The following is a 13508-nucleotide window of genomic DNA, read 5'->3' as shown; positions in this document are numbered from 1 at the left end:
GAGGAGGTGGGGGAGGGACACCAGCCCCAGGTAAAGGTGGTGCTGCTGGTGGAGGTGGGATGCCCCAACTGGGCAAAGGTGGTGGTAGAGGTGGTGGTGGTACTCCAGCACATGGGAGATGAGGGGTTGAAGGCAGCATTGCTATCTCCCCACTTGGCAAAGGTGGAGGAGGAGGAGGGGGTGGTGGCATGCCCGGTAAAGAGTGGTCCGGGTGTTGCACTGCTGAGCCAGCAGAAGAAAGGAGTCCTGAGCCAAGCAAGGGTGGTGCAGGTGGTACTCCTGCCGTGGACATGGGAGTGGCAAGGGAAGGGCCACATGCTCCAGACAAGGGAGCAGCCAGTTCAGTGGCTGGGGTATGCTACATGTGGGCTCCGGGGGCAAAGGAGGATGGTGTTCGCTACAAGTCACATCTACAGTACTTAGCGGCTGATGGGAAGCTGGCATTTCAGTCTCTCCTTCAAATGCAAGGGACAAATTAACTTTGGGTCCTGGAAGAGGTGATTGTGGTGTACCCTGTACCGATTGGCTTGCATCCAGAGGCACCGAGATTAGCTTCGGCGACAGAATTAAGGAGATCTCAGAACAAAACACGGGCTGTAGTTCTAGAGCTGGCAATTTCTGAGTTGGCCCTTCACTTTTGCCCCCTTCTAAGTGCGACGGTGGGGGTGGCTGTGGCAGTGCATTGGCTGAAGGCATTGTGTGTGTTAAATAATCCTCTGTTGGAGACGTTTGTACAGATCTCGCTTGTGACACAGTCCTGGGTATGGTCTCCTCTCCGTTTGTTTGAAGAGTCACACTGCCGAGTTCCCTACAGACTGTGCGTGTGTGCTCATTTTCCTGCTCCCTCCCAGCAGTCTGTATCTCTGCAGCAGGGAACTGTTTCTCTAGTTCTGCGATTTTGGTCCTCAGATCCTCAATAGTTTGCTCAAGTTGTTGGATGACACTGGCACGCTCCTCAGATTTTACCTCAAAATCACCCTTTGAAAGAAAATAAATATAAAATTAGCACAAACCAGACTACATCCATCACTATATTAAAAAAAAAAAAAAAAAAAAAGAATATTGGTATTCCAGGTGTTCAGAAATAAGCCAGTTATGATAAGCCTTTAAAAACAGAGGTATCATTTTGGTTAGCTGCATCTCACAATGGAAGAAGATACCTTAAGAAAGTGACTTGCTTCAGTATGAAACTACCTCCATCAGTATGAGTGTGTTTTAGACTGTGATTATATTTGGCAAGTTTTAGACTGTGATTATATTTGGAAAAACCAAAAATCATCAGCAACTCCTCCCACATACCGTGACCAAGAAAAAAACCAACCACTGAGCACAAGTACCACAAGCATTTGTGTACACATGGATACGCAGACATGGCATTGGGAAGGGCACAGCATTACCTTAATTATATTAACTGAAAATGTTAAGTGTTTCTTCAAAGGGATGCACTGTGCATAACATTTAAACTACTGACCGCTGGGTTTCAGTATACACCTTAATGATACAATACAGATTAAGAATGCAGAATATAACAAATAAGTACTTTTTGAAAACAGCTAATCTCAGAACAGAGTAATTATGCTTTTCTCCAGCCAGCATGCTTGCGAAGGAAAAGAAGTAAGAAAAAACTAAGGGAAAACTTTCCTCCCACCCCAAATTTGAAACTCTTCAGCCAAGTGACAGACTAAGAGTAACGTTAGAAAACCTTCCTGTCTGAAGTGTTTATTCTGTATTTGACATTTTCCACATTTTTTTGTATCTTTCTCTGAAGCATCTGATACTGCCTGCTGTAGATTGACTAGAAGAACCATTAATCTTAAATGGCACAGTAATTCCTGTTTTTAGGTAAATACCAGTAACAAACTGTACTAAATTTAATGGGCATATGCTTTTATCAAAAGGTACCTAAAGAAGCAACCTAGTCCAAAAATTGCCATTTGTGCTGATGCAGGAAAGTTGAACAAGAAATAGAACAGACGTGACTTTACAACACAAAATCTTTTAATAAAGAGCTTATTATTTTCTAGTTGCATGCATTTACTTTTTAGTACTTTCTTTTTTCTTTAAAGTATGAATATTGGTCAGCACCTCAAGCCTTTAGCTGAATTAAGTTTGTCATGCAACAGGTTTCCCAAGTGGCTAAAGTAAAAGTTATTTAGTGCCTTTCTGTTCCCTTTTATAAAATCATAAGCTTTGTGGATGAAACTGTAGGCTTATTTCATAGGAAATCTTTCAAATATTCAGAGTTTACAGGTCTTGTAAAGAAGCCTACAAACAAACATACAATACCTGATATACTAATTGTCTTGATTTGTTTCAGGAAGATGATGTTTTTCATCTCATCCTTTGTCACATGAAACATTTAAAAGTAATTTTTCTTTTTGGAAAATGAAGTTCTAACTTCCAGCTAGGTACTATTAATAAAATATATGTTCATTAATACTTAAAAAACTGTTTCTGCACAGAATTGGTTTTCAAACATAAAATTTCAATTTTGTATTTATCTTAGAGTTTCCCAGCTGTCCTAAAGGAATCCCAGAAGTAAAACAGTAACTACTACATTTTAGACAAATATTGTTTGATTTTGGATCACTTTTATCAAAACTTACAATCCCCTACTTGTCTGAAGTCTCTGGAACAGCAGTGTGAACCAGAAGTTGTGGATTATAACTGGGTCTCCCTACCAAACTTTGAAGAGAAATGTAAAACGTCAAAAAAGTTTTTCAATGAATAGTGAAGGAATGAACACAACAGACATATTAACAAAAAGCATTATAACAAGGAAAAAAGGCTGAAAAATACATTTCCATTACAGACTACTCATGGTGCTTCAATTCACTCAGTTTCCTTTAATAACTCAATACTTTGTAACAGCAACAGTTTTGTTGAAGAACTTCACTATAAAGGAGAAAGAGAACATTCTATTACTCCTTTGTATCTTCTGCTCCTATCCCGCTACTAGTCACCTGTGAATACAATAAGGCCTATTAATTCTTCAAAAGGCAACCTTATCAAAGGATATGAGTTCCTAGGATTATTAAGGCCACACACCAATTTTCAGTTATTTGAGAACAAATCCAGTTTCCCCAGATTGTAATTATCCTAAATTTCCATTTTAAACTGTAAGAACACTCCACCGAGGGTTATGTGACAGATAGAGCTCTCCAATCTTATCTGAATTAGAAAATTCATTCCTGCCACAAACAGAATGAAGCCAACAAGATTAGACACAATATTAAATGGTTCTGAAGAGATTAGCCTTAATGATGTCTAATCTCAGAACAGTTCACTGTTTTAAAAATTCATTTACTCAGGAGATTGGATTCAATTTTTCACAAGAAAAAGAGATAAACCCTGAATCTTGAAATTCTACCTGTACTACAGCAAAAGTCTAGAATTTACTGTTTTACAAGAGAATTTACCCTGCAGACCATGAAGTTTCTTTCAAGAGAAGTTTTTTTTAAAGTTTAAAAAGTGAGATAAGCAATTCAGAAAAGAAACCAAAATGTATTGAGGAATTAAAACTACTTTTGACCTGAAAAACAGTTTTTCTGCTGTTTTTGAGACATGGCATTTCAAACAACCTGGTGATTTGCTATTATGTTGTTACCTAAGAATTACCTATATATCCAGGTTTTCAAAGAAACAGCATATTACGGACAAACAAGACTTTGCTGTGAATGCAGAGATATTTATCCAGAGGAAATGACAAATTTAAATTTATTGGGTTTTAAAAAACAAAAAAATCAAAACAAAGCCCCAGTATTTATATGCTTCAGTAAATATTTTAGATAAATAGTGATATTTTTCATTTGTACTTTTAAGATGCCCGCAGATTAGCTTAACTAGATTTCTGCTTTTTCCCTAGCAAGAGGTTGAAAGTTTTCCTCTAGATGAGAAAGGGCTTTATCAAACAAACATAAGCCGCAGCAAGTTTCCACTATCCTCAACAAGGAAGGAAATTTAAAATATATGTAAGTCCAATCAGAAATTAAAATGAGTCTGTTTTCTTAGAAGAATAAGCAAGAGAAGACATAATTTTTCACACATGTAAAAGGTGGTCAAAAGCTGTTGACAAGAAGCAGAAGACCCAGATAAAAAAATACATATAATGAAAAGAAGGTTTATTTTTAATCCAGAGGACAATTCCACAGCAGAAACCTACAGGATTTAAAAGAGATATGAGGGAACTCTGTCTTGCCTAGAGTTCTTACCCAGGACCCAGGTACTGTGGAACAGTCTTCTTTCTGTAAAGAAAGAAAGAAAGGTGGAAGCTTAAGCCTTGCTTTATCCAGGTGACTTGAGTGTGAAAGAAGCGAGCAGGAAAAAAAATTCCAGATGGGTATGCCTATAGAATGGAGCCCAGCATTTCTCAAACAGGTTGTACATGTTCCATATGCAATGAGCTGGATGCTTATTCTGGGACTGCTGGACTGGCTGTGTTTGTGTTGCATCGATAGGCTTGTGCGCATACAGTACCAAACTGATCTGGGAATACCGGCTTTATTGTATAAAGGTTGTACACTTGGACCTGCACATGTACCAAAAGCCTGTACATTACATCCAATTCATTCCAGTCTTTTCATGTTTTCCACATGTGCACATCAGATGTCCAGTGTAATGCTGATTAATACAGACAGAACACACCCAGGATCTTCCTACATGTAAAATCTCAGATTGCAGCTACCTTCTCTACTGAGTCTGACAGCCTAGTTTCGAAGATGAGTGACTGAAACATACAGATCCTCTAACAAAATTTCAAGGCAGAAAACCCTCTGTGCATCTGTGAAATTTAGCCCTAGTCTATATGTATACACATAGACACATATATGTGTTTCTGTATTATATATTTAACTATCTCAACTTGCATTTACTTAGATACTTTATGAACTGCCATAATAAGTCTTTCTCTTCTGAAAATAAACATAATGGCAGATCTTAATGGCAATTTTGGAATATTTGGAAAAAAAATAGACGTTACAGTTTACTTTTAGAAGTTAATGCCTTATGCCTTATACTACTAGAAGCCAACAAGTTGCAACAGCAGTTTGATATTTTTCAGCAATTTGTCATGTAATGTAATGAAATTTCCTCTCTGTGTGAAATTCATATTTAGATGATAGGATTATACTACCTTTTTTAAAAAAAAAAAAAAAACAAAAAACAACATTAACCTTTTAGTTTCTCTATGTCAGAATTTATGATTCAGAGTCTATGCTGCTACCTGATTGCAAGCACACACACGGAACAGAAGCATAGAGTTAAACAGGACTAAGATGGCAAAATAGAAGACACCACAGGTATTCCAATAAGTCAACACCTGGTGGTACTAGCAGCATCCAGTTACTTGGAAGGATGCTCTTTCCAACTGCTCTGTTAATAAATGCCTCTTTTCTATGTGAAGTGAAAAAATTTTGAGTGTGCCTGCTCGCCAAATGGCACAAAGTACTGACACAGTAAGAATTTAATTCAGAGAAATGTGATCTCTCTTAAGGCTTCTCTTTAAAAAAAAGGCTGTCTCATTTTCAAAGCTGCTTCTTGGAACTGCAGATTAATCTTAAGAAAAGGAGACACAACACTTTAACAGGCATTTTCAGTGCTACGGCGTTTGTCAAATGACAAGTACAATGGACACTTGATTTACATTCAAATAAAATAGCATCCATCTAATTAGTTCTCACCATTTCACTTAATCCTCAAAGCCCATTGTACCATTTTAGTTCTACAGTAGTAGAAGTCAAAAGTTACCAAACTTGCCAATGGCATTAGGGAGAACTGCTGAAGGAACAGAATTAGTATTGGATGCTAGTTTCTTCCTCAGACTATGAGATCAAATCTTTTTTGAGAAGCTTTTATTATATTGAAGGTGCATGTCTGGGGACAAAGGAGATATATTTTCACAATAGTTTAAACTGCTCTCCATGTTTCTTCCTACAACCAAAAGGAAACGTGATGCACAGCTCCAATATAGCACTGGAAAAGCAAGCCCTGGAATAGAAACAGTGTAACGCACTGCCCTACCTGAAGTGATAACCTTTATTGGGTGGACATGAGGTAATCGCCCACACAGTGATACAGTGAAACAGATGGATGACACCAGCCTGCACTGTGCTGTCACTGGGACTATTTAGGTCTTCCGAAGCTAAAGAGCTTGGACATGGCTAATGAATCAAGAGATTTTGTCATAACCTATCTTGGGTGACAAAAAAACCCAAACCAAACCAAAACACATTACATTAAGAAATCAATAATTATTGCAATTTAAATAAAAAAATATAGGATCAGCAGGGAGCAGGGACCTTTGAAGAAAGATGCATGCACTACAAATGCCAAATTCTAAAGCTGGAAGTCAGAAGCAAACAGTTTTATTCAGACTCAGTTTCTTGAAGCTTCTGTTCTTGAACAGTCTGAATTCCTTATCCCTGGGCTAAGGGCATTTCAGAGGGTAAGATCCCAGTTCTTTACAGTTCCCAATTTAGTAAATAATAAAAAACAAAACTGAAAAATCAACTGGAGATGCATCAAAGATTGAAAGAGTTTTCTCTCTATAAGTCTTAAGACTCTTAATTAAGCTGAAATTTAACCTTTGGTTATCCAAAAGTTATGCTAAAATAGGAACCTCAAAAGAATTTTTGTAGATTACAGACAAGATAAAATAAAATCTCACAGAACCACTGACCACCCTAGGAGCTACACAGCAGCACAGCAGTCAAGTATAGTTACTGTTGTCTTACATAATATTACTTTTAGCCTGCACAAATAATGTTTTTTCAGTCTACCCAGAAAGTTTTAGACCTGTTTAATTTAAAAAAAACCCCAACCAAATAAAAAAAAAAACAAAACAAAAGACAACTACCCTCCTCAAGTCTTGAAGGATTCTCTCCTAGCGTACATGAAATATGGTTAGAGAAGCATGAAACAGTAGAGCAGTAAAAATTAATGACTTCAAAAAAAGGCTTACCCATTCACAAAACTTAATTTAAGAATGAAGAAACTGGTTTAACTTTCCTGTCACTCACTCACCTATGCCAGGAATCCAATAAGCAACAGGTACTTTAAAAGTGTCAGATTTCCTTAAAAGTTGGGCTAAAAACTGTTCTGGATTTATTTTCTGCTCAATATTTAGGCTGTTTATTGAAATGACTATCACATGATGAATCACTTCCTTTCTTCTATCACCTGTCCTAACATATTTTGACTATGAGTTTAAAAGGTTTGAATAGTTTTCCTATGTATCCAGGCTAAGGCAACCATCCATCTCATTCTGTTAAAACAAAATAAAATCTGGCATACCTTTAACATTACTACATTGGCATACTAGAAAAGGAGTGAAACTATTTCACACTAGGCCTTTTCTTGATTTTCCATCCAACTTGAGATTGACTGGCAACCTCAGAAGTCACTGTGCAAACTACTTAATTCTGTTATTATTTCTGTGTTCTTTATATACAGAAAATATACTAGTTTTTAATGCTAGAAATAACAGTAAGGATTCTATTGCTCAAATGCAAAAATTAATAATCTAAATTTGAAGGACTCTGAACACCTTTAATTTTTTCTGAGGGTTCAGTATTAGAGATCGAAAAAGGTAATTATTTTCCAGGTGAACTTTTCCACATCCTGGTAAGCAATTGTATGATACTTCTACCCAGTACTTGCCCTTTTATCCAAGAGTTCAGCCAGACCACAAAATGGGAGGTTCAAATTTTGCTTTTGTTTCAGGCTTCCAGCAGGGAATAAGCAGTAAAAAATATCCACAGTAAGAATAAATCTTTGTATTAAGGGATAAATAGTCTTCACTATCCTGAACTATAATCCTGCTATTCACAACAGAAAAAGTTTGGAGAAATAGAATCAGTGTCTTCGCAAATGTATCCACAAACATGCTGAAGGCAGGGGGCTGGAGGTCAAACAGCTTCTATAACTGATAGTGTGAAGGCTATACTAGAAGCAAAGCTGTATCATCTTGGGTGAGAGAATATTAAATAAAATCGATCACCATCAAATCATCAAAGATGAGCTTTACATTTTGAGAGGTTAAGTAAAAACTTTTTGGTATCATGGAGATTAGAAAAAAAAATCATTTGTCTACTAAAAATTGAATATTGGAAAAAAAATAATTAAACTTTCAGGAATATAAGAGTTAACTTTTATTAGTAGTTTTGGGCTTTGAATCAGCATATTCTCTAAAGAAAGAAAATAAAAATATGTATTTAAAAATAAAGAAAAGAAAAAAGTGATCTTACTGGTTTTACTTATACCAACTTAAAATGGTGAACCTAATGATAACTATCTTTTGATCGGCTTGTAAGTAGAAGTTAAACTGGTTAGTCTGTTTTGTATCCAAAGAGTATAAATTCTTCTCATCTTTACTTTTAAGTTCTCATTCAAGTAAGGCAATATACCATGGTTATGTTTGGGGTTTTTTTGTTTTGTTTTTTTTTTTTTTTTTTTTTTTAAATAATTTTGGATCTTTGTAAGTTAAAGAAATATACATTTTGACTAAGAAAAGCATTTCTTATCTCTCTTCCACACACCTGGTTACATGGAAATTCTCAGGATCTACACCACTGTGAAGCAGCACCTGACATTTAATGCTGAGAGGAAAAAAAAGAATTTAATCTTTAGAACATGGCTCACTTTTGAGTGCATGAGGTCTCTCAAATGGGTTAAGACAACTCGACCAATGAGGTCAGTCTGTCCTGCTAGGAATGTCAACAGAAGATATTTTCTTTCAGTGACCAGATATTCTTTGGAGATGCATATTATGGAACGTGCACATATGCACACACACAAACTTACGTATACACATTTTCATGCTGTTGTCTTGCATTTAATATGTTTTCTACATCTGTTCACTTTAATTAAATTTATGTGGAGTTCTTTTTAAAAGAAATTTGGAAGGTAGGTAAATACTATAGTGCCTAAAATATTCTATGTAATCCAAAATAGTATTATTCTTTTGAATATATAAAAACTCTTTGTTTTCATTTCTCTCCAAAAGGTGACAGGAATTTCATATAAAAGTAATCAAACTTCAAGGGGAATTAATAGATTTTCATATTAAATAGGATTTTGTTGGGGTTTTTTCAGAGAATTTAAGGAAAAAAAAGTATTTTAATAATTAATAAACACAGTAAGAGAAGAAAATAGAATACAGTTTAAAATTGCACTTTCAATAAGTATATGCCAATCATGCATTTCTATTCACTGCTCCCTCAGAGAAGGGACAGTGCTCTGCTAGTATTTTACAAGGAGCTCATTGGAAAAGGCAAAAGGAAAAACATACCTGTTAGCCAAGACCTATCCTATACAACAATTCATCTTCTGAGAAAGAAAAAAGTCTCTCACATTACAGCCGAGGATTTTAAATACCACCAAGTAATTCTGTTTAAAATAAGTAAGATTCTCAGTTTTACTCTCATTTCTCCTTGTTTTCTCACCAATGACAGAAGAAAGGAAAGTCTGTAAATCCTATGTCAACTTCCATCAGATAGAATTTGCAGTCACACTGTTCAGGTATTATTACTGCCTGAACCTTAAGGTTGGTGCTACTTTCAAAGAAGTTGTATCTAAAATGACAAAAAAGTCTGTCTGGTTAAGCCTAAGTATAAAGCATAATCAAAATGGAAAATGCAGAATGTTCATTATAATTACTAGATGCAAAGTTTATATGATGCTCTGCCATTTTCTCATAAAAGTCTGTGATGTAGAAGTTATGAAACCAGATTAATCACTTGAAGTTGACCAGAAGTTTCTTGAGAATTTTAATCAACCCCTGTAAGTACACAGTATTTCAATTAGGAGTAACTCACAGGAAATATATGCGCTTTTAGAGCACACATTTTCATCTCCTTAAGCTGTTATCAAAATAACACATCAGAAACGTAGCAAGACTTATCATTTTACCACTGACTAGGCAAAACAGGAAGTATATACTAGCACTACGCCATATCCATCCTTGGAAATGAACAAAATCCTGAGAAAAAACAACCAAACTTCTAAGCTAGCCTTGCTTGAGGGAGGATCCTGGTGGAGAAGGAATTGGACAGCATGACCTCCTAATGCCTGTTCAGCCCTAAATTAGTCTATTATTTTTATGTTACTTCAGAGCTATAATTGAGGTAGCATCCCAAGTATCAAAGAAGAAAAACAGAATAAAGAGCCTTTCAAATTTAAATAAGCGTATAAGTAAAACTTCATCTTGACATTAACATCGAGAACAGAGATGAGAACAAAAAAAATGTTAGTCTCACGATGGCCAGGAGGAAGAGTGCAAAAATGTGGTATTGTCACTCTACTGAAAATTATACCAATATATTGTTCCTTTTAAAGAAGCAAACACTGCCTTCAAGCAAAACAAAGGAACTCAATCCAAGTATTGTGAAGTCTGGATATAATACAAAATACTAACATTTGTTCTGAGAATTAACTGCTTTTATTTTTCTACGACACAAGCTTGACTTACTATACTCCTTAATTTTTATTTAAATATAGAGTCTATGATTTATATCTTATGTATATCAATTGAGTAAAATTAGTTCTTTTATTTTTCTACGACACAAGCTTGACTTATTATACTCCTTAATTTTTATTTAGAGTCTATGATTTATATTTTATGTATATCAATTGAGTAAAATTAGTCCAGATGCACTTTTATACTTTTCTGATGAGGGAATCTCTTCCTCATCAGAACTAAATAGAAAAGATTCAGGATGATGGTTGTAGAAATGAATTTCATATCCAACAGAAAACTGACCTCTTTACATTATGGTAATTCAGCAGTAAAACTTTCAGATTATCACTACAAAAACACTAATCCAGATGTCTTGTAGACCAAAAAATGTGTTCCTTTCACGGTATTAAAAGAAAAATCTTAATAATGACAGAACTTTCTAAGCATTTAATGTTTCAATATTTTTGTTATTATTTTTAGGACACAGTTTTATTATCTTTGAGAGATGCTCCAGTCACTAAACCTTGGTCAGACTAAAACCAGTAAGCATGCATACTTTTTACCGGCTAACGTATTAACCACCAGAAAGTTTTTCTGACAAAAACCAAACAAACCCCAATTAATTAATAGTCTCACTGTAGGGTATCTGCAGGACCCCCTGGGAAGGATTTACTCCTGCTTTACATAGTCCATTCAAAAATACTTAACTGCCATCTAGTGGCTGAGTAGGCCGGCTTCTTTATTATGTCTTTCAGGCTCTCTAATTAAACACTTACCTGATTTCTAATATTTCTACTTATGTTTTCATTCTTCCTTCACGACCTATGAAATCCCAACATTATCAGAAGACAGTGTTTTAGTCACAAAGTTCAGCTACTTGTCATATAGGAAGGACAGACTGGAACAATCTCTGTTTAAATTATATTGAGGTCTCAACTCAGAGAACCTTACTTCTTATTTTAAAAAGTTTAATTAATTAGTGAATCTGCTACATCTGTCGAACACGAAAAATCTATTAGTGCTTATTAGGCTTTCTAAAACCAAACCAAAAATAAACCTGAAAATTGCAGCATCCTTAAAATGAAGAGTAAATTCTAATATTAAGAATCAAAGGCAGATTTCCATCAATAAAATTGGAAACTTCTGCATAAGAACTATATTTTATGAACATAAAAGAGAGCACACCTGATTTCCACTTATGTCCTGGAGTGAAGTTCAACAGAGGTTAGACTCCCCTTCACTGCCTGAGCAAAATTCTCTGTACTTCAGCAGTTCCTATGATCCCAGCAGTAAAGTCTTCTGGCAGGTTTCTATCATCTCATTTCAAACAAACTTCATTTCCTTTCTGTGCATTTTTGATAAAGTATATCTAAATCTCAAGGCTAACACAAAAGCACTATCTGCCCATATATGCTTCCTGATATTCACTCACTTAAAACTAAGATAACCCAATTCTAACACTTCACATTGAACTTACAGTTAGAGCATAAATTCCTACACACCACATATTGCAAGCTTGGCTGTATTTTTTGCAAGATAAGAACAAAATAGATTTAAACTTCTGATTTTTTTCAGCTTTATGTTTTCTGAGTTTACTGGGTATACTGGAATTAAGTTTATATCGATACAGTTCTCCTTGAACAATATATCCAATTCTATTTGTCAGGACAGAGATCATCAGTTAGCTATAGTATTTACTTTAAAAAAATGTAACAGGTACAGACTTCACTATTATTCAGTTCATATAGAAAACTTTCAAGAAGTTTTGCTTTTTTCACACTCCTTTCTTTCCTCAATGAGAAAATGAATATAGTAGATCCTTGTGAATACGTCATACTTTTTATTGGTCTTTGTTACCCAAATGTGTACCTTTTTTTCTCTGCTTAAATTTATAACTTTAGCAATCATACTTTTGTAGGAAAAGAATTGTCTTAGGAGAATAGTTCATTGTGTCTCCAGGCTTCCTCTTCCTCCTTACAAAACATAACCCAGAAAGCAGTGAAGGGAAGGCAGAGGAGTGGCACATATTCCCAGGATCACTGTGTCCTTCTGAATGAATATCTCAGAAAGAACATGCGAAATGAAGCAGTGTAAAAAAAGGCACAGCCACAGAATGGTTTGGGAGCTCATAAAGGAAGGGTTCTCAATTTTCCTCCAATTTATGTTTAACACAATTGTTAACCAGTCTCAGCTACAGTTTGCCTCTATCCTGATGAAAGCCATGTAATACCAAAATAAAACTGGTTTTTAAAATCTCCCTTTTAAATTTTATTATTTTTGTATGCCTTTTAGAATTATTTCACCATTTCAGATAAATCTTACATTTACCTTCTTTATCTTACTTTCACCTGCAAAGAATCACCTTTCTGCAATTTTGTTTAAGAGAGACTTTTGAGCAGCATGAATGTTTCAAAGACAAAGACCATCTGTGACATTTTACAATAATGAAAAGTAAATCCAAATTCTGCCAATGTTTTATATTATTTAATAGACTGATTACTTACTTATCTTAAAGGATATCACAACCTTTTTTCTTGTATTATTAAGTGTTAAAATTGGAACATTTAAGCAGTTATAATAATTTGTAGTTAAAGAGTACGAAAAAGGTCCCCACTGAAAGGCTGAGAGAGGCGTTACCAGCAAAGCGTGATAGGCAAGAATATTCTAAAGAGACACTCCAAGACTCAGACTTATAATGTTTTGAAGTTGGAAAGTATATTCAACATGGCAAACGTGGCCTTTAATTTAGAGTTTTTAAGGCTAGAGTTGTTTCCCAATGATATTGTTGGAAAGTGCACCAATAGGTCATGCAGCATAAATCTGTCTTCAATGCCTGAGAAATGCCAAAATTTTGTCTGGTTGTTACTAGCACTTGAAGCATGTGGCATTCCAAGCAGGCATATAATTTTGGTTGAGGAATTATTTGCTGGTTTAAATGGAGTGAACCAAACCAAAAGTGAACGACTGTGACGGAAATGTTACAGGCATAAGAATGTTTTGATGGTAAGCCTTTCTACTGCCAATATAGTTTAAATACTCAGTGTAAACTGTCTCA

General features: G+C 35.2%; 1 protein-coding gene across 1 annotated transcript in view; it reads right to left on the bottom strand.

Annotated features, from left to right (window-relative positions):
- Positions 1-4: 4 nt before the first annotated feature.
- Positions 5-13508, bottom strand: part of LOC104528913 (formin-2-like) — a gene marked incomplete at its 3' end in the record, with an annotated part of 54816 nt that continues 41312 nt past the window's right edge. Inside the window, 3 exon segments of the mRNA XM_029086246.1 lie at positions 5-354; positions 357-978; positions 4212-4244. Of these exon segments, the coding sequence (XP_028942079.1) occupies positions 5-354; positions 357-978; positions 4212-4244 (1005 nt within the window).

This window comes from Antrostomus carolinensis, unplaced genomic scaffold (assembly GCF_000700745.2).
Source record: "Antrostomus carolinensis isolate BGI_N321 unplaced genomic scaffold, ASM70074v2 scaffold11468, whole genome shotgun sequence".
In the NCBI taxonomy this organism is placed as follows: domain Eukaryota; kingdom Metazoa; phylum Chordata; class Aves; order Caprimulgiformes; family Caprimulgidae; genus Antrostomus; species Antrostomus carolinensis.
Note: the sequence above shows the minus strand (reverse complement) of the source record. Positions and strands in the feature narration are given on the sequence as shown.